Source organism: Natator depressus, chromosome 14 (genome assembly GCF_965152275.1).
Source record: "Natator depressus isolate rNatDep1 chromosome 14, rNatDep2.hap1, whole genome shotgun sequence".
Classification (NCBI taxonomy): Eukaryota; Metazoa; Chordata; order Testudines; family Cheloniidae; genus Natator; species Natator depressus.
Window position 1 is genome coordinate 28,938,550 of NC_134247.1, and position 26,498 is coordinate 28,965,047.

Here is a 26,498-nt window from a genome sequence, read left to right on the forward strand (position 1 = left end):
GTGTTTCCCTGTCTGAGGACACCAGGTTTGAGCTTCCTGGGTCAGAGGCTGCTGGTGCTGCCTCCATTGTGAGCCCGGATTCCTTTCCAGGCTGAGCCGCAGCTGCTCCCCAGCGGGGTCTGTGCGGGGAGAGCACTTCCCTAGCGCCCCTCTGTGCCCAGCCGCAGGGACTTTCTCCCGGGGCTGGAAGCAGCCCCGGGCTCTGCCGACACCAGCCCCTGAGCCGGAGCCTGCAGGTGAGGGGAGAGACCCGGGGAAAGGGCTGGGGCCGGGCAGGAAAGTGACTCTGCACCAACGGCCCCTCCTCGCCTCAGCTCTGCTCCCGGGGGGCGGGGGTCTGCGAGTCCCGGAGCTGCTGCCCTCCCTGACCCCCCCCCCCCCGGCTCTGCCCCCCTGAGCGCCTGCAGGAGCCGAGCCAGCGCCGGGAGAGCGGCCTGGCCAGGGACCGAGTCTCCCAGCCCGAGGGGAGGGGAGGGGGCAGGAGGGAGACAGGGGCAGAGACTGGCAGGGGCAGCAGGAGCAATCAGTGGGGAGGGAGGTTCCCGGGTCCCAGCCCTGCCCAGCCCCATTCCCTGCAGCACCCCGGGCAGATTGACTTTCCTGGGAGAAGGGGAGGAGCAGGGAGAGGAAAAGCCAGTTCCTGCCTCTGCCTGGTCCCCGCGCTGCTGGGGGAATGTGCCGCCCTGGGGACCGTGTCAGGAGGATCCCCCAAAGCGGCTCCTTCGATTCTGATCTTTTCCAGTGTTGGCTCAGGGACTCTGTTACTGGGGGCGTTAAAATATCTCGGTGGGGTTAGTCCTGGTGGGAGAGGCCTGGTCGGAGCTGGAATAAGGTGGCTGAAGCCTGTTCTCAGCACTGCAGAGTCCTGAGTGTCTGTCTGCAAGGAAAGAGCCTGTGATGAACTGAAGAGCTGTGAAATGCACCAAAACCCCTTCTGAAATCTCTCCACTGGCCCTTCTCGCCCTGACAGGCTGCAGAACCACGTCTGCGCTTTGCTCCAGATCGTCCCCATCTGCTGGGGGACGGGGAAGGGACATGGCTGCAGCAGATCCCGCTCAGGTAGGGGATCTATCCAGGGGAAGTGGGTTGTAGCAGGAGGAGTAACCACCATATGGAAGGGGGAGGGTTAGTGCATTGGGTGAGGAACTTCCCCATTGGGCTGTGTTTAAACTGAGGCAGTGTGGCCTAGTGGCTAGCATTCCTGACTGACACTCAGGAGACCTGGCTTCTATTCCCAGCAACGCTGCTGGCCTATGGCCTCTCCTTGGGCAAGTCACTGCCCCACTCTGTGCCTCAGTTTCCCCTTCTGTAACATGGGGATAATGATGCTGAGCTCCTATGTAAAGTGTTGTGGGGGGGCATAGCATAAATTTAGATGGAACAAAGGGGCCAAAGAGGTTTATGTAACCCAGTCCCTGTCTAACATTAAACAAGGGTCAGGGCTTGGCGTACAGAGACCGCAGCCTTTATATCACCGTGGCACACTCACCACTAAACACCCTTTGAACCTTCTGTTAAAGATACAGCATTTGACATGTAAAGCGCTAATGAGGCTTTCATTTTAATGACATCCCGTGTTCCCTTTTGCTTCAGCTGGAGAGGGTTTTAGAAGGAAAAAGCCCCTTGTCTCGCAGTCTCTTACCTGATATCAGAGATGGTAATAACTGTCCTTTAGGGGAAAAAGGAGAAGTTAATTGAGGTGGGCTGGAGCTGATGTTAAAGTCTAATCCTATTTCACTGGGATTCCACTGGAGCCGGTACAGGTGGTGATGTCATGTGGGTCCCTTTCTCTGGCCCGGGCTGGTCAGGACAGCTCTCAGGATCAGGACGAAGAGTATCCCGGATCCCGGGAAAGGGGGGTGGCCAGGGTGGTGAAGCTCACCCCACTAGCCTCTGTCTGTTCTTTCTGACTTGTCCTCACAAAGTCTCGTTCTTTAAGGAGACACAAAGGAAGTGGTGGGTGGAACAGCCCATCCCCACGGTATTTTGTCCACCAGTTAGGCCCAAGATCCGACACACCAATTTTGGTTCATTAGTTTCCAGCTCCATATCACCCATTTTTAACCAGCATTAGTTTTAGCAGCCATTGGATTACATCAATGTGGCATTTTCGGTTTAGACCAAACCAGTCTCAGTCTGGTTTCCTTGCACTGGTTCCAATCACCGTTTGTTATTACAGGTTTTTGTGAAGTCTTATGAACTCACACTCACCTTTAGAGTGAATTTGCAGGCCCAGTTCTCCCCACAGAGGGTGAGGGAGGGGGCAGGGGATGGGACAGAGGTGCCCAGCTGTTCAGAGAAAGCCATAGGAAGTGGCCTCCGAACAGCCAGTTAGGTGGTGGCAGGAGCATGGAGCCCACACGTGCATTGGCTGTCAGGCCAGCCAAGGCCCAGATGCAGCCCCCAAGTGGGGGAGGCTGGAGACCTGGGTGCACAGGGGGCAAGAGGGAGGCGGAGTCTCTCCTGTGGAGCAAGGGGAGGTCCTGATCCAGTAACAGTGCAGGGGCAGGTCTGTGTGGGTTGTGGGAGGGGGTGATTAGGGACCGTCCTGAGAGGCTGGTGGGCAGGGGATGTAACCCAAGGCCTGTGGGAGCTGCAGCAGATGGTGAGGGAGGCTGGGAGAGGCCGTGGCTGAGCTAGTGCGCTTGCGTCTGGGCAGCAGGCACTGAGCGGTGGATGCTTGCTGTTCCAGGGGTCGGTGACCTTCGAGGAGATGGCTGTGTATTTCCCTGAGGGGCAGTGGGCTCTGCTGAATCCATGTCACCGAGTTCTTTACAGGGACCTCCTGGGTAAGGATTCCTGTCCCCTCAGGTATCAGGAGCTGGGTGTCCCTGAAGTGCCCAGGGCGGGTTCTGTTCTGGTCCCTTAACGTTCAGGAGGAACAGCCCCATAGTTCGCAGACCCCATGTGAGAGAGACTGTCCCCACACAGGACCGGAGATCCAGGACTTAATGATGGTGCTGTTCTCTCTGTAACCCGGGCTCCCAAGTGGGATAAACTCACTGTCTCCCCCACTTCCCAGGGCAGATTCCACTTCTGGGGCCTCTGCTCCATCAGGGATGGACATGTGTCTCCTGACTCTGCTCTGCCTGAGGCCCCACTGGCCAGATTTTTGCTGGTAGGTAGCTGCCTAAAGATGCAGACAGGCACTGAGTGAGATTTTCAAAATTTTCTCAGTGTCTAACTTCCATTTTGCTTCTACAGAATCCCACTAGGCCCCTGTCTGCAACTGTAGGTGCCTAAACCTCTTTAGAAATCTGGCCCAAGTTCCCTGTCTGTGCAGAACCCTGAGCTCACTTCAGGGGACACAGCATGTCTCTCCCAGATGCTGGGCTTTCCCAGTGGGCTCCGGGAGCATTTCCCTGTCTGTTCATATGAAATCTCCCTGCAGCAAAGAAAGGGGCTGGGCACCCTGCAGCAGTCTCCCCAACCTAGAAAAAAGAGAGTGTATGTGAGCCTACTTGCTTTTTCCCCTGAGCAGGGTTTCCTGTTCCCAAGCCGAGTGAGATCTCCCGGCTGGACCAAGGGGAAGAGCCGTGGGGCCAGGATCTCCAGGGCTCTGAAGAAAGGGGAATCCTAAGAAACGGCCACACAGGTGAGGGATTGCTTCGGTCAGCTCCTAGCCCAGTTTTATGTCCTCATGGCAGATGTCACGCATGGGATTCCAACAACCCTGTCTGCTGCCTGGCTTATCCCCCTCCCCTCTCTCCTCTGGGGAAGGATTTGGGGGGATTTGGAACCTGATTTGTTTCACCCTTTTTTGTGTCAGCCTCTCTGAGGACTGACTGCTGTCTGGATTCCCTGTCCCAGCAGGAGACAGGACGGGCAGTGAGAGCGAGGAGGAAAACTCTCAGCTGGAAGGTCCTGAGCTAGAGCAACCACACAGGAGGATGTCGGGAAGAGCTGAAGGGAATGTTTCCCAAAGCGCTGAGCAGGGAGAAGGCTGGGAGAATCAGCACAGCCTGGAGAGGCAGCTGGGAACCCAGCCAGGGAAAGGATTGGATGAATCCTGTCACAGGCCCGTGGACACCATCCACCAGAGAATCCCCAATGAAGAGAGACCCACCATCTGTGAGGAATGTGGCAGAAGCTTCAGTCGCAGCTCAAACCTGATTGTCCATCAGAGACTCCACGCCGGAGAGAAACCCTACAAATGTCTGTACTGTGGGAAAAGCTTCAGCCGGAGCTCCCACCTGATCACCCATCAGAGACTGCACACGGGGGAGAAGCCCTACAAGTGCCCCAACTGCGGGAAAAGTTTCAGCGACAGCTCCACCCTCATCACCCACCAGAGACTCCACACCGGAGAGAAACCCTACAAATGCCCTGACTGCGGGAAAGGCTTCAACCAGAGCTCCAACCTCACTTCCCATCAGAGAACCCACACAGGGGAGAGACCCTACAAGTGCCCCGAGTGCGGGAAAAGCTTCAGCGTCAGCTCCTACCTCATCAGGCACCAGAAAATTCACACAGGGGAGAGACCCTACAAATGTGAGGAGTGTGAGAAGAGCTTCAGTCAGAGCTCCAGTCTTATCAACCACCAGCGAGTGCACACCGGAGAGAAACCCTATAAGTGCATTGATTGTAACAAATGGTTCAGGAACAGCTCGGACCTGATTAGACACCAGAGAACCCACACGGGAGAGAGACCATATCGGTGCCCCGACTGTGGGAAAAGCTTCAATCGCAGCTCGAACCTCATGACGCACCAGAGGATCCACACGGGAGAGAAGCCCTACGAATGCCCTGAGTGCAGGAGGAGTTTCACCGTGAGCTCAGCCCTGATCAAACACCAGAGGACCCACCGGGAGGAGAAGACTTATGACTGCCCTGACTGCGGGAAAAGCTTCATTCGCTGCTCCAATTTTCTTACGCATCGGAGAATCCACACGGGGTAGAAACTGGCATCCCCTGATATCCCTGCCCCTCCATGCCAGCTCAGAAGGAGCCGCCTGGAGCCAGGGTCAGCCTGGCTGGCAGACTCCAGGGAGCTACTGCTCAGTGGGGTCTGGGAATCTGGTTTTGGGGCACAGAGGACTGGGGCAGATGGTTATCTCTAGGAAGGGAGGGATTGTTTTGTTTTCGATTTCAAACACTTTTATAAACACATTGCAGCAGGGATGGAGGCAGCAGGAGACGCTAGAAATCTGGAGTAGAATTTTGCACATTATGAGGATTTTGTAGAATTTACCTTTCTTGTTTTGGAGAACCCGCTGGAACATCACTGGTGTCTGGAGCTGAGAGGTGAGAACCGCCTATTTATCGCCATAGACTGTTCGCTCTGAACCATAATGATAACATATTGCATTCCAGTATTGATAATACTTTCTCTTGCTCGTTGTGCTTCATCAGTCTGGGTGGATGGCCTAATAATTTGAGAGAGTTCTTCAAAGGGAGAAAGATGCACCTTCTGCAGGAGAGGTTGGTTTATCTTCCTACTGTTTTTCATTTGTTTGGAATTCATTGGATTTCACGTTGCTTAGCTGACGTACAGATGAGAAGCTTTTTATTAATCGGCCTTAGTACTCAAAACAGAATTTGAAGATGAACAGGGCAGAGTGCATGAAGTTACAACCAAAAATGTTAAGATAGGGGGTTAACCCCCACTTACCAACAAGTAATAAATCAAACCACAAAGATTTACCAATCAATAGGAAACGTACTCTAGCGTGGAGTGGGGGCTTTTACTATAACACTGAATCCTTAGTACAGGGCTGGATCAATTTACCAGTCAAAATTGATGTCCCACTCATGCAGCCTCAGCAGGCGGCACCATGCCAGGCAGCTTTACCCTGCCTGTCCTTGTGATGCTGAGGATGCTTAGAAAGTGGTTACACCAATAAACATGTCTGTGGGCTCTATCGATGTTCCATTTGTACCATGTGCCCGGGGAGGTTACACAAATCAACCTGGCCGTAGAAAAGCAGACTCATACTCAGAGATTCATTAAGTTTGAAAAACTGTGTGCTGAATTAATGGCATTTGAAGCATGCATTTGGATACAGACTCCCCTGGGAAAGTTTTTCTATGCCCCGGTTTCACCTGATAAGTAACAAAGAATTAAACATACGTCTGCTCTGGCCCAGTGACAGATCGGTCATTCTAAGTGTTGGGAAGCGTGTCCCTGAGTTCATAGAAGCCTGTAAATGATTTAAATGTATATTGTGTTCTGTGTGGCAATAGCCAGCTGTCACAGAGTCACAGGGTCTGGTCTGGCCCCAGCCTGTCATCAGCCCCGTGGGAGTGACCTCTTTAATGTGCCTAACCCAAGGACCCACACAGCTCCACAGAGGCAGGCCTGTGGCCTTCATGACTCCCAGGCTGGGCCTTCGGCACCAGCAATCCCTGTCTGTGGCTCCCCACAGAGAATCCAGCCCAGCCAGAGTCCTGCAGGACACAGTGCTCTCAGTGAATATCTGCAGTGACACCAAGTGGCCCATTCAACAGAAGGTGACAATTCCTTAGTTACCTGGCTTATAGAATCTGAAAGTCCTTACATTAGCACAGTGGGGCAAAGGTTAACACATGGTCTGTGCTAGCTACACCAGTGCAACCAGCCATCATCTGTTTTGGTCTCTGTTTCTCCTCTATGTGTCATCCCAGGTGAGAGCTCCAGACTCTTTGTAAAAGCCAGGAGTTATCCCAGTATCCTGACACCAGTTCAACCCATTGTTCTTGAGCTGGGGCCTTTGCTCTGCTTCTCTCCTGAGAGGTAGGGGGAAAACTCCTTCCTTTTGGTTTGATTCCTGGGTCTGAATGTCCTGGCATTTAAAAAAGGGTCGGTTTCAGTCCATCCTTTAATGTCCCAGTCACTGCACCCCAGTCAGCTACATGATACAACATCTCATGTCTGCTGCTCTGCCACGAAAGCCGCATTTTGAACCCTTTTTCACCCACTGGGTGGCTATGCAGAGTACAGAAGGAAACTGAGGCATGCCCAAGAACCATAACAATATTGCAGAAAATTCCTGCTTGTCACACCAGCCTCACCCTGGCTGTCTAGGATTAAAATTTAGTTAGTAAATGTGACTTGGGGATTTGTTATACTAGCTCAGCATAGAGCTACTTTGTCAGGAAGATGTTTGCGCATACCCCAAAGAGGAGCTGGTAGCCTGTAGGTGGACTGATGGGCACTCACTGCAGCTCAGTCACAGGTGATGCTTTCTTGAATTTGGGTAGTTTTATAAATCATTGTTTTACCACTTGGTGAAAGTAGTATAGGAGCTTCCAGTACACCATGACTGGGATTGCAGAGTATTTATGGTTACACCTTCTGGTGAATTGCCATATAAATAGCCCCATGGTAACCAGTATCAAAGTTACGTTAATGTGAGATATCTCTGTGTGAAGGAAGAGGCTTGGCTCTGAATTGTCATTGTCCCAAGGCAGATTTAAACTGAATTGACACGTCAGTGACCAAGCAATTGTTTAAAAGTTGCCTTTTAAGAATGGCTCTTTGTTGAGCTGCCACTCACAGTCCCATAACTTTGGGTTACAAATTTTGACTGATAAATTGATCCAGCCCTGTACTAAGGATTCAGTGTTATAGTAAAAGCCCCCACTCCACGCTAGAGTACGTTTCCTATTAATTGGTAAATCTTTGTGGTTTGATTTATTACTTGTTGGTAAGTGGGGGTTAACCCCCTATCTTAACATTTTTGGTTGTAACTTCATGCACTCTGCCCTGTTCATCTTCAAATTCTGTTTTGAGTACTAAATCGGATTAATAAAAAGCTTCTCATCTGTACGTCAGCTAAGCAACGTGAAATCCAATGAATTCCAAACAAATGAAAAACAGTAGGAAGATAAACCAACCTCTCCTGCAGAAGGTGCATCTTTCTCCCTTTGAAGAACTCTCTCAAATTATTAGGCCATCCAACCAGACTGATGAAGCACAACGAGCAAGAGAAAGTATTGTCAATACTGGAGTGCAATATGTTATCATTATGGTTCAGAGCGAACAGTCTATGGCGATAAATAGGCAGTTCTCACCTCTCAGCTCCAGACATCAGTGATGTTCCAGCGGGTTCTCCAAAACAAGAAAGGTAAATTCTACAAAATCCTCATAGTGTGCAAAATTCTACTCCAGATTTCTAGTGTCTCCTGCTGCCTCCATCCCTGCAGCAATGTCCAGTATGTGACACAATATACTCAACAAGAAATTCCCTCTGCCGCAGGGGATAATACTCTCAGGTGCGACTGGAGACAAGGATACTGCCTGCAGGAGCATCTTCCAGCAGCCACGGGGTTAACCCAGTAATGCTGAGGGCTCTAGTTATTGCTAAGGAGGGAAAGCTTCTTTCTCTCATCAGTCATTGGGGTCTTGTACATTTCAAAGCCAGGCCCATTACCTACACTAGTTCCATTGTAGTTAGCTTGTTATTTCACTTTTTGAGTATAGGCAATAATCACAAAAATATATTTTAAAAAATCACTTCAGAGTCAAGACACTGTAAATACTTTGAAGCTAATTCTCTGGAATCTAAAATACCCATGTGACTGAAGATGCAACAAAAGTGATACTACCAAGAGATTCCATTTTAAAGTTAATCTGCTGCTTGTATGAACTCGTGGTAATGGTGGGCGAAAAGAAGATCACAGTAATTACAGTCACTGAGGTATGAGAGAATCCAATTTGTCTACCTTGAATTGGAATATGATGGAATCACTGAGGTTAGGCCTGGTCTACATAGGAAAGTTTTCACAGTGTATGTTTTTCTGCTCTATCTGTACCAGTATAACTACGGTGAAAGGATGCATCTATACTGTTTTGTTTACTGTGGCTTAAGCTAGTTCCTTTATGAATCATTGTGGTCGGAGGAAGAGGATGAGATCAAGCGGTTACTCTTACATTCAGTTTTCCCACAGTGGCTTCAGTTGCTGGAGAACCTCTTCTGTTCATGGCCCCCTAGCACTGATGGGTGGGACAGGACAGTGCTGCAGAGCTGGGGTGAACAGCAGTGACCACAGAACTTCAGGCTGCAGAAGGCTACTTCCCTAGACATCTGTGCGGAGCTCGCCACCAAGCTGCAGTGGTGGAAAACCAACCTGAGAGTCCCCCTCAGCGTGGAGCAGTATGTGGCCATCAGCATCTGGAAGCTCCCAACTCCCGACAACTGCTGTTCAGTAGCTAGACAGTTTGGTGCTGGGAGATCAATTGTTGTCATGTAGGTGTACACTGCTATCAAGAGGGAGCTGCAGTGCTAGAACATAACACTTGCCAATGCACAGGAGGCTACTGATGGCCTTGCATAGCTGGGGTTCCCAAATTGTACAGGAGCCCTTGATCAAACCCATCTGACGATCCCACCCCCCTCACACCAGATCAGAGTTTATTGACAAGAAGGGGTATTTTTCCATGGTGCTGCGAGGCCTGATTGATTGCCATGGGATGGGGTGGACAGGACCATGATGCCAGGGTCTTCAGAAATGCAGCTCTGTTTTCTGCAAAGAAAAAGAGAACTTCTGCTCCCATGGCCATTATGGATATTGGTGGTATTGTTCATACATTCCAAGGCCAGAAGGGACCACTGTGATCATGTATAACACAAGCCAGAGACCTGCCCCCAAATACTTCCTACAGCAGAGCTATTAGAAAAATATCCAATCTCAATTTTAAAATTGTCAGGGATGGAGAATACACCATAACCCTTGGAAAATTGTTCCTTTGGTTAATTACTCTGTGTTAAAAAATTTACAGTGTTTTGATTCCTACTGTCATTCTGGGAGACCCAGCTTATCCTCTGCTTCCCTGGCTTATGAATCATTTTCCTGGAGACAAGGGCAGGAGAAAGGATCTGTTTGACTGTACCCGGAATAGCTGAAGAACGATTGCGGAGAGGGTGGTTGGAAGACTTAAGGAAAGGAGGAGATGGCTCCTGACATGGCTGAAGGCTGCTGAACAGTATCTGCCTTTTGTGATAGGCACTTGCTCGGTTTGCACAACATCTGAGAGAGCCAGGGGGAGATCCTCACCAATGGCTGGGAGGTGAAGATGATGGCACTTTCTGTACCTTATTAACAGCCAGCCACAAGTGGTCAGGGACACGGGGTCAGGGATGGGTTGTGGTAGGAAATGAATGTCCTGTAGCCAAGGAAATGAATTCAGGGTGTTTGTGTAAAGATCTGATTAAGAATTGGTGTTACTGGGGGGAGCTGCACTTCAGTGAAAGTTTTCAGTCGATTTGTACATAACATTTATGGATTTAATGTAACCGTGAAAAGTGACAACCAATGGATGTGTGGCAGAACATGCCCAAAGTGTTGAGCGTACACCCATGGCTGTGCTGATGGGCTCACAACAAATGTGTAAGTGGGACCTGGTCTCCTTGTTTGGTGGGTGGAATGGTGTGGGCAGGGCCTGTCATTTGGGGAAACAAAAAGAGGCTCCCAGAATCCTGTGTTCTCCACAAGTTGCAGGACGTGGCTGGGTAGGGTGCTGGCTGTGACCATAGCACCACAATGTTCTCCAGCAGAGCTGTTTGCCTCTATCTGAAGGGTATAGTCCAGCATCCTTTCCTGCCTGTCCTCTCCTTTGTCCAGGATCTCCCTTGGGAGCCTTTCTGTCTGCTGCAGAGACCTCCCTCTGCTCTTCTGTCTTCTTGGTAGGATACAGTCACAAGGTCTGTGAACATGTCCTCCCTTGCTCTCTTTTTTTTCCTTCGGAAGTGTGCCTGGGTTCTGAGGGGAATTACCACCAGTGCCCTCACTTCCTGTTCCTGTGCCTCAGGGCTCAGTGTACTGAAGAGAGATTGGCTGTATGGTGCAATCACCTCCTGTTTTGTGTCCTAGGGTACTTGGGTGGCTTCCATGCTCAGCTCCATACTGTTCTGAACCCCATGATAGGGTTTTATGGTGGCGTCCATTTCAAAAATCTGGCCCTGCTCTTCATATAGGGCAGGCCCTGGGAGCATGGGTGCAGGTCCCATTCTCATCCCTTGTGTTACCACAGCTCTGCTGAAGCTCCTTTGCCTTGGCACAGTGCTGGGCCATGTCTAGGGACTGACCTGTCTCCTGCAAGGGCTCTGCCAGTTGAGATGAGTAAATAAGGGATTTTTCAGTTTGAAAATTTGACAGAAAGTTTGGTTTTGGGTTGAATGGAATGTTTTTGAAATTTCTGGCAAATTGAAACATCAAAGTGTTTTTGAGCCGAGTCAAAATGAAACATTTTGTTTCGACGTGACCTGAAAGTTTTCATTTTGGCTTTGACAAAACCCCAGGGAAGACCTGATTGACAAAATGGCTGAGGGGACACAGTGAAGGCAGCCTCCCTTATAACCTTTCAGCAAGTGGTTAGGGACCTCCCCAGATGTGTGGTTTCAATTCCCCCCTCTGCCTGATATGGAGCAGAGAGCTGAATTTGGGGGTCTCATACTGCAGGAGCGTGCTCTACCCACTGTTAGTCTGACGTGAGGCTTTCTCAGTCTCTCCTGCTGAAGCTATTCCCTTTTTATCAATAAGTAAATAGCCATTGGAGCAGGGACTTAAACTGGCATTGGCTGCACCCTTAGGTGAGTGTTCTAACCACCACCCTATAGAATCATTCTGGGCGCTTCCCTCTGCCCAAAAGCTAAACAAAAATTGTCAGGCCAGGTTGAAACAAAAAGTTTCAACATTTCTAAAATTTTGATGTTTTGGTTCAGCCAAAACTATTTGAGACTGAGTTGGGGTCGACCAAAACTGCATTATTGGGGTGAGTAAATTGTTTGCATTCCCCCACTAAAATTGCCCAACTGTATCTGCCAGGCATCCATAGATCCTGGCATTCCAGTGACACTCGTTCAGATGGGACTGGACATGTCTTCTCCTCAGAGGGCAAGGTCGTGCAGGGCCTGAGACAGGACCATGTGGAAGCATGGGGCATGGCTGCTATCATGGAAAGTTGACTCGGGTGTGTGAACATGGCAATCACAAAGGGGCACACCTGCCTATGTGCCAGCATTTACATAGGAAAGTGACATCCAGCCAAGATGACCCTGGAGCAGTAGAGGGCACATAAATTAAGAGATTGGCTGTTCCAGTACGACACAATGCTGTATGGAAGAGCAGCTGGAGGACCTCTGGAAGACAAACTATTAATCAAAAATATGGATGTGTCCATGCAAACCTTAATACTGATATAAATCATTCCAGAATAGAATTACGGCACTTCTAAAGGGTGTTAATTAAATTGGAGAAGTCACTCAATAGATAGATTAGATAGGAGGTGTATGGGGATAGATAGATTAGATGGGGGGGGGGTATGGGGAGAGAGAGAGAGATTAGATTTGGTGAAAAAATGTGTTTATACAAAAACAAAAACTAGTTTTATGTAAATTTTGCCACATAGATCAGGGCTTATTGATGGGATTCCCTATTTGTCTCCATCCTGTCTGTATCACTCAGTCAAAAGAGGATTCTTCATTACTGCCAGGGCCACATGTTTTCTGCAATTTCTTGGCTGCAGATTAAGCAGCAGAATCCACCCACCGTTAAAGTAATTCTGCTCCAGAATCTAAACTGTCCTTTAAAATAAATTCTGTGGCAAGCTCTTACAACTGCAAAGAACAGCTTAAAAATGTGGACTGAGTGTAACCGATGCAGGTGTGTCTGCCTAAGTTCACAGACAGCTGACACAATAGCACTGAGCATTGGGGACTGTCCCCATCCATGCCAATAATCCCTGATGATGACATTTACATTGTTAACAGCTCATCATTAACATTAATCTGCATCTCCATTGCTGCTGGATGCAGGGTTAGAGACTTGGCATGGGGGGGTAAAAGAGGACAGGGAGCCAACGGGTTTCTGCCCAGATTGTTGGGGTAGTGCGTTGGGGTAGCTGCCCCATGCTGGTATGTAAGGGGTTAAAGCAACCCTGGGGAGGCTGTGCGGGAGGTAGCCAATAAGGAAAAGGCTTGTAGTGCCAGCCAATTAGGAGAAGGTTTATTGGAGGAGCCAATCAGGGCCAGGCTGGCCTATATAAGAAGGGGCTGCTGAGCAGAGTAGAGGTAGTCACTCTCTGGAGTTTGAGGGAGGAAGACTGGTTGCTTAGAGAGCTGGAGTGCTATGGACAGAACAGTGCTTGGCAGGGTTACAGAGTAGGAGGAAGCTCCAGGCTGATGGGTGCTAGACTGAGGCCCTGATACAAAGGCAGAGGAGGTGCTGGGGCTAGGGGGAAGTGGCCCAGGGAAGGAGATGGTGGAGTTGGAGGAGGAACAGTATGTGGCTGTTGGCTATAGGGTCCCTGGGATGGGGCCTGGAGTAGTGGGTTGACCTGCCCCTCTCCCCCCTACTGGCTACTGAGGGAAGTGGCCAGTGCATGAACTGTAGTCTGCCACTGAGATGAGTGGCTAGAACAGGGATTGCAGATTGCCAATGAGGCATGTGGTAGGACTGAGGACTATCTGTCCCCTGGAAGCGGGGAAAGAACTGAGTGGGGCATAGCTGGAGGGCTGCGTCCAGAACAGAACAAAGTGGTCTGGGGAGCGATGTGGGTCCTGAATGTAGAGACAGGAGTGACAATGGGTGAGACAACACCTGAGGAGGGTGCACTGGCAACCCTGAGCTAATTCCTAGGACAGCCAGCAGGAGGCACTGTGGTGATGAGTCAAACCCCGTTACAGGTAGAGAACCACCTCCTTACACCCCCAAAAGAGTCCTGCCCCCCCTGAACCTGCCCACAAGGGAGATGGAAACAGGAGATGCATTTGCAACCCTGTCTCCTTGGTCCCCAAACTGCTTCCTAACCTTTCCCTTGGGGAGATAGTTCCCTGCCCAGAGATCTTGCCGCCAGATCCCCTTCTGGATCTAGCCAGGCTCAGTCCCCTCACCACTGTCAATTCTACAGCTAGATGAAATGGCTGGGGCAGCTGGAGACACAACATGGGCTGGAACATAAGCAAAACAAAAAGGCTACCCAGCTGTATGCCCCCTTCCCATCAGATGGGAGCAGCACCATCTCCCAGCCCTCCCACTGCCCAGCACCACCTGGGTGGGGAGCAGTGGCCTGGACTTCAATACACCACCCTGGTGCTTCCGACTCTATACTGACACCCTACTGAAGGGCTCCATTTGATCTCCAAACTGCTCCCTGGGACTGTCCGGGGCTCGCTCGCTCTGCTGGCAGCAACATTCACTGGAGCAATGAACCTGTCCACTCACAAGCAGAACTTTCACAGGAGCCAGCCCCAGGCTAGGGCACCCCTGCAGGAAGTGAGAATGCTGTGTGCACTGAGTGTCTGCTTCCTGGGAGACTGTTTGGAACATTGCCATCAGCCAGGTTTCACTCCCTGGCAGAGGAAGCTCTTGCAAAGGAGGAAAGGATGGCCTAGTGGCTGTGGGGTTGGACTGGGCCTCATGTCCATCAGGAACAGTCAACATGGATTCACCGAGGGCAAGTCACGCCTGACCAACCTGATTGCTTTTTATGATGAGATAATTGGCTCTGTGGATATGGGGAAAGCAGTGGACGTGATATACCTCGACTTTAGCAAAGCTTTTGATACAGTTTCCAACAGTATTCTTGCCAGCAAGTTAAAGAAGTATTGACTGGATGAATGGACTATAAGGTGGATAGAAAGCTGGCTAGATCGTTGGGCTCAAGGGGTAGTAATCAACAGCTTGGTGTCTAGTTGGCAGTCGGTATCAAGCAGAGTGCCCCAGGAGTCGGTCCTGGGGCTCGTTTTGTTCAACATCTTTATTAATGATCTGGATTGCTCCATCTGCAAGTTTGCAGACAACACTAAGCTGGGGGGAGAGGTAGATACGCTGGAAGGTAGGGATAGGGTCCAGAGTGACCTAAACAAATTAGAGGATTGGGCCAAAAGAAATTGGATGAGGTTTAACAAGGACAAGTGCAGAGTCGTGCACTTAGGGTGGAAGAATCCTATGCACCACTACAGGTTGGGGACTGAGTGGCTAAGCGGCAGTTGTGCAGAAAAGAACCTGGGGATTACAGTGGACAAGAAGCTGGATATGAGTCAACAGTGTGGCCTTATTGCCAAGAAGGCTAACGGCATATTTGCCTGCATTAGTAGGAGCATTGCCAGCAGATCGAGGGAAGTGATTATTCCACAGTGGTTTTGAAGGCCTGGCTTGACAAAGCCCTGGCTGGGATGATTTAGTTGGGGTTGGTCCTGCTTTGAGATGACCTCCTGAGGTCTCTTCCAACCCTAATCTTCTATGAGCCCCCCGCCAGTCATTGAATGTCTCACCAGCACTCCTTTTGCTTTGTAACTAAATTCACTGATGTGAACAGGCCATCGCTCCAGTGGAATCAGCAGAGCTGGGCGGACTTACACCAGATGGATATCTGGTCATTTGGTTTGTAATCACCGCTGGAGGGATGTAAAACAAAGCCATTGTGTCCATTACACCCCAGCTCTAGGGCCAGTTCCCTCTGGCAGCTCCCGGGGCTGTCTCCGCCTCCTTACCAGCCCTCACAGCCCTGCCCGTCACTTTTCTGCCACCCACCATGACCGCTTTGGTAGGTCCATGCCCAGCTGTGAGAGCACCCCCTCCCCCCACCAGTTCCCTGCCTGGCACCCCCATTCTCCTTAGGGGCAGCCTGGACACCCAGCAGTGTCTCTTCCGCCCCCCCCCCCCCCGACACAGAAGGTGGGGATGAGGAGACTCTAGGAGACACAGGGGGTAACTTTAGGGCTGTGGATTGTTCCCTCTGGGACCACAATATAAATAGCTGCAGGGCTGGTGGGTCCAGGCCATGGTCCCGCAGCAGGAGCAGGTTCCTTTAGGGCTTGGTGAGCCTCTGTCTGGTTCATTTGCTCAGGAGGTTTCTGTCTGTTGAGGCAGGAGGGAAGGAATCAGACCAGGTCCCCCCTATGTGCTGTTTCTGTCCCCCGGGGAACCCCAGGGAGGGGACTGCATTCCCAGTGGTCACTAGAGGGCCCTGGCTAGTGCGAGGTGGCAGCGGCTGCTGCTTCTGCTCCTCTCTGCCTTTAACTCTTTGTCCACGCAGGAGATCTGAAATTTTAACTTCCTGGGTTGTGATCTCAGGCTGCTGCCGCCTCCATTGTGAGCCGGGAGCCCAGGCTGAGCTGCTGACACTCTCCAGCGGGGTGTGTGCGGGGAGAGCCCTTCCATAGCACCCCTCTGTGCCCAGCTGGAGAGACTTTCTCCGGGGGCTGGAGGCAGCCCCATGCTCTGCTGACACCAGCCTCTGAGCCAAGTGACTCTGCACCAATGGCCCCTCCTCATCCCAGCTCTTCTCCCGGAGGGGCGGAGGTCTGCGAGTCCCAGAGCTGCTGCCCTCCCTGACTTCCACCCCCGCCCAACGCCCCGCTACCGGGCCAGGGACGGAGTCTTCCAGCCTGAAGGGAGAGGGGACAGGAGGGGGGGGGCAGGAAGTGTGTGTCAGGGTTCCCTCCCCACTCTGAACTCTGGGGTACAGATGTGGGGACCCACATGAAAGACCCCCTAAGCTTATTTCTACCAGCTTAGGTCAAAAACTTCCCCAAGGCGCAAGTTCTTCCTTGTCCTTGGATGGTATCGCTGCCACCACCAAGTGAGTTAGACAAAGATCTAGGAAAAGGACCACTTGGAGTTCCTGTTTCCCCAAAATATCCCCCCAAGCCCCTTCACCCCCTTTCCTGGGGAGGCTTGAGAATAATACACCAACCAAATAGGTAAACAAGATGAGCACAGACCAGACCCTTGGGTTTTTAGGACACTAAAAACCAATTTGGTTCTTAAAATAATTATTTTTTTTTCTTATTATAACATTCCTTTTTGGTGATTGACCAGTGGCTTTCCCTCTCAGACAGTTTTTTGCTGAGAAACACGACAGGATGGAATTCTTGATCCGGTCCTTCCTGCATTAAAACTGCTCCCACACCATGCTCGGATGTATCTGTGGTTACTAGGAAAGGTTTGTCAAAGTCTGGGGCCCTTAGCATGTGGTCAGACATGAGTGTTGCTTTAAGCTGGTTAAAGGCCTTTTGACGCTCTTCGATCCACTGAACTGCATTTGGCTGTTTCTCTTTGGTTAGGTCTGTCAGTGGGGTGGCGATTTGGCTGTATTGCAGTACAAATTGCCTGTAATATCCAGCCAAGCCTAAGAAGGATTGGACCTGTTTCTCTGACTTTGGGACAGGCCACTTTTGGATAGCATCCACTTTGGCCTGTAGGGGGTTGATAGTTCCTTGACCCACCTGGTATCCAAGGTAAGTTACTCTGTTTAGGCCTATTTGATGCTTTTTAGCCTTAACAGTTAGTCCTGCCTCCCTTATGTGCTCGAAGACTTTTTATAGATGCTCCAGGTGTTCTGCCCATGAATCAGAAAAGATGGTCACATCATCAAGGTAGGCGACTGCAGATTCTTCCAATCCTGATAGGAGACAATCTACAAGCTTCTGGAAGGTGGCGAGTGCATTTTGCCCCAAAAGGGAACACATTAAATTCATACAGCCCTACATGGATAATGAAGGCTGACCTTTCCTTGGCAGATTCATCTAGCGGTACCTGCCAATACCCCTTGGTTAAGTCCAAGGTAGAGATGAACTGGGCCCGTCCCAGTTTCTCTAATAGTTCATCTCTGTGTGGCATTGGATAGTTGTCTGGGTGAGTCACAGCATTTAGCTTACAGTAGTCCACGCAAAAGTGTATTTCCCCATCCGGTTTGGAAACTAGAACCACTGGAGATGCCCATGCACTGTTAGGGGGGCGGATTGCCCCCATCTTTAGCATGTCCTGGATCTCCCGGTCTATAGCAGTTTTGGCTTGAGGAGACCCCTGGTAAGGTTGGGCTCTAATTGGGCGAGCATTACCTGTGTCAATGGAGTGGTACTCCCGTTTGGTCCGTCCTGGGGTGGCTGAGAACATCGGCGTGAAGCTAGTGCACAGCTCCTTGATCTGCTGTCACTGCATATATCTGAGAGTCATTGAGAGGTTCACCTCTTCCACGCTCCTGTCACTTTTTCCTTCATAGTAGACACCTTCAGGCCACTCAGCGTCATCTCCTCCCTGGGTTGTAAACTGAAAAACACTTTTAATTCTCTGGAATAAAAGGGCTTTAGAAAATTAACATGGTATGCTTTAGGTTTGAGGTGGGGGATGCTATGAGATAGTTAACTGCTCCCAGGTGCTCTTGGACCATAAATGGCCCATCCCATGACACTTCTATCTTATTGGCCTGGATTGCCTTAAAGACCATGACCCCGATCCCCTACTTTGAAGGAATGCTCTCTGGCATGTTTATCATACCAGGCCTTTTGCTCTTCCTGAGCATCTTTTAGGTTTTCTCTAGCTAGGGCTAAAGAGTCTCGGAGGGTGTTTTGCAGGTTGTTTACAAAGTCCAGAATATTAGTTCCTGGAGAAGGCGTAAACCCCTCCCATTGTTGCTTCACCAACTGTAATGGCCCCTTAACCTTGTGGCCATACACAAGTTCAAATGGTGAAAACCCTAAACTGGGATGTGGTATAGCCCTGTAGGCAAGGAGCAACTGCTGCAACACAAGGTCCCAATTGTTGGAGTGCTCATTTACATATCATGGCCCTCAAAGTTCCATTAAACTTCTCCACCAGGCCATTTGTTTGATGGTGGTAAGGGGTGGCAACCAAGTGGTTCACCCCATGAGCTTCCCACAGGCTTTTCATGGTCCCTGCCATGAAATTAGTTCCCGAATCCGTAAGGATGTCGGAGGGCCAACCTACCTTGGCAAAAATGACTGTTAATGCCTGGCACGCACTTTTAGCCCTGGTGTTGCTTAGAGCTAATGCTTCCAGCCATCAGGTGCCAAAATCCATGAAAGTCAGTATGTACTGCTTTCCTCTTCATGTCTTTTTTGGGAAAGGACCCAGAATATCCACAGCTACTCGCTGAAATAGAACCTCAATTATGGGGAGTGGCTGGAGAGGGGCTTTGACCTGGTCTTGGGGTTTTCCCACTCTTTGGCATACCTCACAAGACCGGACATAGGTAGAAATGTCCTTGCCCATTTCCTCCCCCTCCCCCTCGCCCCCCGTGGAATGACTTCCCCAAATGGTCTTTGGTCCTGTTCACCCCAGCATGGCCACTAAGATGATCGTGGGCTAAGCTCAAGAGCTTTACCCGGTACTTAGCTGGAACTGCCAACTGTCTCTGAGGATGCCAGTCTTCCTGGTGCCCACCAGAAAGAGTTTCCTTGTATAAAAGTCCTCTTTCTACAACAACCCGGAATTGATTAGAAGAGTTGAGAGGCAGTGGGTTGCTCCGTGCCGTGGTCCAAACTCACTGGAGGCTTTCATCTGCTTCCTGCTCTGCCTGGAACTGTTCCCTTGATGCTGGAGACTTCAGTTCCTCACTGCATTGTGGACTTGGGCTTGGTCCCTCTGGAAGCAATGTTGGTGATGGGGCTGTTTCCATTGACAGTGAACTGCTCTCCGCTCATGCACTATGTTGTATTTCAGGCTCTGGCTGAACCTCTTGCACAGGTTTAGCTGCTGCTGCCAGGGCAGGCTCGGTACTGCCCTCTGGCGTTGGAGTTGTAGATGGGGTTGCAAGCGCTGGATTCAGTGCTGGCAATGGTTCTGGTGCTGGTTGCAGCAGTTCTGCAGAAAAGGACCTAGGGGTTATAGTGGACAAGAAGCTGGATATGAGTCAACAGTGTGCCCTTGTTGCCAAGAAGGCTAACGGCATTTTAGGGGCACTGCTAGCAGATCGAGGGACATGATCATTCCCCTCTATTCAGCATTGGTGAGGCCTCATCTGGAGTACTGTGTCCAGTTTTGGGCCCTACACTAGAAGAAGGATGTGAAAACATTGGAAAACATCCAGTGGAGGGCAACAAAAATGATTAGGGGACTGGAACACATGACTTATGAGGAGAGGCTGAGGGAACTGGGATTGTTTAGTCTGCGGAAGAGAAGAATGAGGGGGGATTTGATAGCTGCTTTCAACTACCTGAAAGGGGGTTCTGGAGAGGATGGATCTAGACTGTTCTCAGTCATAGCAGATGACAGAACGAGGAGTAATGGTCTCAAGTTGCACTGTGGGAGGTTTAGGTTGGATATTAGGAAAAACTTTTTCCACTAGGAGGGTGGTGAAGCACTGGAATGCATTACCTAGGGAGGTATTGGGATCTCTTTCCTTAGAGGTTTATGGTCAGGCTTGACAAAGCCCTGGCTGGGATGATTTAGTTGGGGGTTGGACTAGATGACCTCCTGTGGTCCCTTCCAACCCTGATATTCTATGATTCTAAGCGCTACAGGTTTCAGAGTAAAAAGAAAAAGAGTACTTGTGGCACCTTCGAGACTAACCAATTTATTTGAGCATAAGCTTTCATGAGCTACAGCTCACTTCATCGGATGTATACTGTGGAAAATATAGAAGATGGTTTTTATACACACAGACCATGAAAAAATGGGTGTTTATCACTACAAAAAGGTTTTCTCTCCCCCCACCCCACTCTCCTGCTGGTAATAGCTTATCTAAAGTGATCACTCTCCTTACAATGTGTATGATAATCAAGGTGGGCCATTTCCAGCACAAATCCAGGGTTTAACAAGAACGTCTGAGGAACAGTGGGGGGGGGGGGGGAGGAATAAACAAGGGGAAATAGGTTACTTTTTATAATGAATCAACCATTCCCAGTCTCTATTCAAGCCTAAGTTAATTGTATCCAATTTGCAAATTCCAATTCAGCAGTCTCTCGTTGGAGTCTGTTTTTGACGTTTTTTTGTTGAAGGATAGTCACTTTGAGATCAGAAATCGAGTGACCAGAGAGATTGAAGTGTTCTCCGACTGGTTTATGAATTACCAACAGGAGAGTGGGTGGGGGAGGGGGAGGGAGAAAACCTGGATTTGTGCTGGAAATGGCCCACCTTGATTATCATACACATTGTAAGGAGAGTGATCACTTTAAATAAGCTATTACCAGCAGGAGAGTGGAGTCGGGGGAGAGAGAACCTTTTTGTAGTGATAAACACCCATTTTTTCATGGTCTGTGTGTATAAAAACCATCTTCTGTATTTTCCACAGTATGCATCCGATGAAGTGAGCTGTAGCTCACGAAAGCTTATGCTCAAATAAATTGGTTAGTCTCTAAGGTGCCACAAGTCCTCCTTTTCTTTTTGCGAATACAGACTAACACGGCTGTTACCCTGAAAGGTTTCAGATTGGTAGCCATGTTAGTCTGTATCAGCAAAAGCAATGAGGAGTCCTTGTGGCACCTTAGAGACTAACCAGTTTATTTGGGCATAAGCTTTTGTGGGCTAAAACCCCCTTCATCAGATGTATGGAGTGAAACATATAGTAGGGAGGTATAAATACACAGCATATGAAAAGATGGGAGTTGCCTTACTAAATGTAGGCCATTTGAAATGGGCCACCTTGTTTACATTGGCCTCATTAGCACTATGAAAGTGATTTCCACCCCTTCTTTTCAACTGTTGATAAGCCAATTCAATTAAGGTGGAAGTGGGCTGTTAGCACTGACCCCCGCGCTCCCCCCCCCACTTGGTAAGGCAGGGAGGTGGAGTACCTGTGCCCATTGGTGTAAGTAATGTCTTCACTGTAGTAATTCAGCTGCACAGTCTAAGTGTAGACAAGCCCTAAGTGAGTAAACAACTCTTGTCAAATGGGGAGGAATCTGTATGTATACAGAAGGGAGATTTATTCAAGCGCTACCCTACACACATATACCTCAACACAATTTTTTTCCAGTCTATAGAGAGACGAGTGTCTGACCTAGTAAGTCTGTATCTGTCATATATAAAGTTTACAGCCAAAATGTTTAACGTGTTAGAGCTATTGAAAATCTGAAAACTTTTTAAAGTGATGAAATTTTGCTTAAATTCCTCCCCCCCTGCCCCCCAGTTCAGCCCCTTCTCAAAAACAGGCTAAGTGTTGTTGTTTACTGAAAAGTTTCTAAAACAAATTCACCCATCGACAGAAATTGTCAACCTTAAAGATGAACATAAAATTTGCCAGACTGGATCAGACCCAAGGTCCGTCTAGTAATTCTGAGCATGTTATAAGCAAAGGAACTGGTTCCTTCAGGCTGAAGTTGTGCAGTCAAAGAGCAGAATCCAAGCAGCTGCTTTGGGGGATCCCCCGATACTGTCTTTGTCTAACTCACTTGATGGTGGCAACGATACTGTCCAAGAACAAGGAAGAACTTGTGCCTTGGGGAAGTTTTTAACCTAAACTGGTAGAAGTAAACTTAGGCGGTCTTTCATGTGGGTCCCCACATCTGTACCCTAGAGTTCAGAGTGGGGAGGGAACCCTGACATAGTGGCAGTGCGGTGGGATCATTTTGAACCAGAAGCACAGAGCTCAGGTTTTTAAAAGAAAACATTTTTTCTTTTGGCTGATTGAAAACCAGGGAGGTTTTTTTTGTTTTGTTTTGAAACTGAGAGCAGCTGGAGTCGTCCGTCCCCCCCGCCCCCCCTGCTTTGCCTGGAGGCAGAGGAGTTAAGTTACAGCAAGGGAATTCACAAGCTGTTGGGGTTTTTTTTGGTGTTCCCCCCACCCCCTTCTTTCTAGCTCTGGGGTTAGGCTAGGCTAACCGCAAGGAGGCTAGGATGACGGAAAGTGAGGTCCAAAAGAAACTAGAATTAGCCAGATTGGAAGCTGAAGAGAGACAGAAAGAACATGAATGACAAATGGCCTTAAAGTGCTTGGAGTTGGAAGCGGAGGAGAGGAAACAGGCAAAACGCTTGGAGATGGAAATGGAGACAAAATGTTCGAGGCAGAGGCGAAACATTTGGATACAGAATTAGAGCTGAAGCGCTTAGATCTGGAAAGGGCTAAGCTGGGTCTACCAGATAACCCTAACAATCCTTCTCCAGGTACTGCTCCCCATTCCAAAAAATTCCCCACCTACAAGGTAGGTGATGATACAGAGGCCTTCTTAGAAAATTTCAAAAGGGCCTGCCTTGGGTACAGCATCTCCACAGACCAGTATATGGTGGAACTGAGGCTGCAGCTCAGTGGACCCTTAGCAGAGGTGGCAGCTGAAATGCCTAAGGAACACATGAACGCTACAAACTTTTTTTTAAAAAAAGGCCAGAATTAGAATGGGGCTAACACCCGGGCATGCCCGTTGGCAGCTCAGAGCCCTAAGGTGGAAACCAGATGTGGCATTTTCCCCGACACGCCTACCACATTGTAAAAAAATTGGGATGCCTGGATATCAGGAGCAAGTGTTTAAATCTCTGGAAGATCTGTCCTTCCTAATGCAAATGGAGCAGTTCTTAGGGGGTGTTCCTGAGGAAATAGAAAGGTACATCCTAGATGGGAAGCCCAAAACTGTAATTGAGGCGTGGGAGATGAAACCAAATGGGTGGAAGTGGTGGATGACTGCATGAGCTAAAAGCCATATGTTGTTAGCTAAGGCTGTAGAGCAGACTCATTAATCTCTCTAAGTGGTCTTGGTGCCACTAGATGGGACAGAACCCCACACCCAGGAGGTATGTGGGTTACATAGACATAGCCTAAGGGGCTTGTCTACACTAGCATTTTTGTTGGTAGAACTTTTGTTGATCAGATGTGCGGAAACCTCCTCTTCCTCACTGTCCCCCTCCAGGACAGACATAAGTTTCACTGACAAAAGCACCAGTGTGGATAGTGCTATGTCAGCGAAAGACGCTCTCCCACCATCATAGCTACTGTGGCTTGTTAGGGGTGGTTTAATTATGCTGGTGGGAGACCTTAAAGTGGCATCACTATAGCAGTACAGCTGTGCCACTGTAAGGTCTGTAATGTAGACATAGCCTTATATGCTTGTCTTTGCCATCTGTGTGGTCCCATTGACTTGATTGAATCTGTTTCAGTGGAGCTGGGTCTGTGGTGTAATTTAGTGATTATAACCAGGATTTTTAAATATAGGAGCCTAATGTTAATTTTCTAAATCCCCTGTCAGGCTGCTGAATAAATGGCCTGATGATAGCAGTGCTGAACACTCACAACCAACCCCCAGGGCTGCAGACTCAGCATTTTTGGAACTCCAACCACTTATTGAGAGACATGAATGTGGGTTTGGGACCTAACTTTAGGTTGCTCTTTATGAAAATCTTGGCTGAATCATTTCCTCAGCATGGCAGAGTCTAGAGCATCTGTGTGCAGGGAAAGAACCTGGGGGGAATCAGAGTGTGAAATGGACCAAAGCCCCAGTCTCCCTTCTCACCTTGACAGGCTGCAGAATAATGGTCCAGATCATCCCATACCCCAGAGGGATGGGAAAAGGAAGTGCTTGCAGCAGAGCTCCTGATCCTTGAGGAAGAGGCTGTGTAAGAGGAACAGTGGGCTCTGCTGGACCCGGGTCAGAGAGCCCTCTACAGGGTTGACATGCAGGAGAATTATGGGACTGTGACCTCGCTAGGTAAGGGATTTCTGTCCCCTCAGGTATGAAAAGCTGTGGAGTCTGAAGCTTCTGTGCAGGGTTCCTTCTGGGTTTCCTGGATTTCAGGAGAATCAGCCTCTCTAATCCCCAGAACCCACGAGTCCCCTCCACATCCCTCCCACGGGACAGGAGACTAAGGGCATGGCTACACTTGCAAGTTAGAGCACATTAGAGCAGCCCCGGGCGCCCTGACTAATGACACATCCACACTGGCAAGGCACGTAATCCACCTCGACAAGAAGCTTGCTGCTCCCCGGCTGGAGCGCTGTGGTGCCAGTGTGGATTCCCTGGTCTATTAATGCGCTCTGATCAGCCTCCAGAAGTGTCCCACAACGCCTGTTCTAGCCATTCTGGTCATCACTTTGAACTCTACTGCCCTGCCCTCAGGTGACCAACCATCAGACTCGCCCTTTAAATTCTCTGGGAGTTTTGAAAATCCCCTTCCTGTTTGCTCAACAAGGCACAGAGTGCTCTCAGTGACTCTTTCCAGGTGACCATGCCTCCACACGCCAGGTGATCCCCAATATGGAGCAAGGGCAAGGTGCTGGACCTCATCAGTGTTTGGGGGAAGGAAGCTGTCCAGTCCCAGCTGCACTCCAGCCATAGGAATTGCAATATCTTCGGGCAGATATCAAGGGACATGATGGAAAAGGGCCATAACCGGGACGCACTGCAGTGCAGGGTTAAAGTGAAGGACCTGTGGAATGCCTATCACAAGGCACAGGAGGCAAACCGCCGCTCTGGTGCTGCCCCCGTGACCTGCTGTTTCTACAAAGAGCTGGACGCAATACTTGGCGGTGACCCCACCTCCACTCTGAAGACCATCATGGACACTTCAGAGCCCAGCGAGGGTGCTGAGGAGGAGGGAGACAGCCCTGCATCCCTAGATGGAGACAGCCAGGAGCTGCTCTCAAGCCAGGAGGAAGGTAGCTAGTCGCAGCGGCTGGTGCTTGGGGAAGAACAAAAACACCAGAGGAGGTGCCCAGTAAGCAGCTTTTATTTTGGGAAGGAAGTTGTTTGGTGCGGGCTCTTGGGGCGAGGAGGGTTAGGGCTGCATGCATGCCTAGATGCAGAATAGGGCGTTGATGTGCTCTCTCACATCACGGTAATTGGTCTCAGTGATCTCTTCAAAGGTCTCCTGCAGAAGCTGGGCAATCCGCTTGGGCAGGTTCCTTGGCAGACCTACTGTGCTCCTTGTCCCAGTAAGGCTTAACATGTCCATGCCACTGTGCCGTGAGGGGCGAGGGGGACCATTGCTGCACACAGGCAAGCTGCATATGGGCCACGTCAAAAGCCGCATTGTAGTAGAAGACCCTCCCTTGCTTCCCAGGTCACCCTCAGCAGTGAGATGTCTTTCAGGATGAACTCCTGTGGAAAATGTGGGGACAGCGTTCAGTATAGTGGCCCTCTGCAGCTGTTGGTTCTCCCCAAGGCACAGAACAGAGGACAGTACGGCCATGAAACAATCAGTCCCCCTTGCCCCTGTGCTTACTCACCATTTTGGAGCTCCTGTGGGTTATGTGCGATCTGCTATTGTGTAGACTGTGCTTGTTGTCTTTAAGTATGGCCGAATCATTGCTCTGTCTGGTGTGAACAATGTTGCTTCTGTTAAGTGTTGCATTTTGGCTTTACAGATGCAGCCTTGAGCTTTCAGCCGTCCTTGTTATCGCTGGCCGAAAGACTCCAAAGAATCAGGAAGCGGCCATGTAGAAGCAAAGAGGACGTGCTGCATGAAGTAATGCAGCAGTCCCTTAATGAAAATCAAAAAGTGCATGATGGCAGGAGAGTGAAAGGAGGGTCTGCCAGCAGAATGTGGATTGCCGGCACCAAAGCACAGAGCGGCTGCTAAACATTATGGAGAGCCAAGTGGACTCGATACAGGCGCTCATAGCAATGCAGGCGGAGCACTTCCGTGCCTGCACCCCTCCCACCCCGCAGCCCTTGTCCCAAAACTCTTTCCCTTGTGCCCCTATGTCACCTCCAACCCACTTTCCCCCACATCCAGGTTCTTATCACCACCAGCTGCCTCCAGCAGCCGTAGCTTCACCACCCAGCCCTGCAAATTAACCACTGCACTCAACTCCCATCACCGTGCATTTTAGCCAGCCAGAAGTGCAGCACTCATTGCACAGCACTCCAAACAGGAAGGCTGAGTATAACAGGACACATGCAAATCTG

At 49.9% G+C, this 26,498-nt stretch overlaps 2 protein-coding genes and 1 long non-coding RNA gene across 3 annotated transcripts in view; all 3 read left to right on the forward strand.

Moving 5' to 3' along the window:
• Positions 1-26,498, forward strand: part of LOC141999010 (uncharacterized) — a 56,820-nt gene that overhangs the window by 25,381 nt on the left and 4,941 nt on the right. The window contains exon 3 of the mRNA XM_074972088.1: positions 4,041-4,894. Coding sequence (XP_074828189.1) covers positions 4,041-4,894 — 854 coding nt within the window. The remainder of the gene's footprint in view (positions 1-4,040; positions 4,895-26,498) is intronic.
• LOC141999008 (zinc finger protein 621-like) lies at positions 50-4,007 on the forward strand. Its single transcript, XM_074972085.1, has 5 exons — positions 50-236; positions 971-1,059; positions 2,693-2,789; positions 3,482-3,595; positions 3,770-4,007. Exons 2-5 carry the CDS (start codon positions 1,036-1,038, stop codon positions 3,871-3,873), a joined length of 339 nt encoding a protein of 112 aa, XP_074828186.1. The 5' UTR covers positions 50-236; positions 971-1,035; the 3' UTR covers positions 3,874-4,007.
• LOC141999013 (uncharacterized) lies at positions 8,116-26,093 on the forward strand. The gene is made up of 3 exons (XR_012641941.1): positions 8,116-9,988; positions 24,113-25,305; positions 25,955-26,093. It is a non-coding gene; the product is annotated as an uncharacterized LOC141999013 (long non-coding RNA).

Bases quoted from the DNA above. Each gene is read 5' to 3' on its own strand.
- LOC141999008 (XM_074972085.1), top strand. From the start codon at position 1,036: ATGGCTGCAGCAGATCCCGCTCAG. The intron at 1,060-2,692 runs GTAGGGGATCTA...TTGCTGTTCCAG, and splicing joins CTGCAGCAGATCCCGCTCAG to GGGTCGGTGACCTTCGAGGA. The intron at 3,596-3,769 runs GTGAGGGATTGC...TTTTTGTGTCAG, and splicing joins CCTAAGAAACGGCCACACAG to CCTCTCTGAGGACTGACTGC.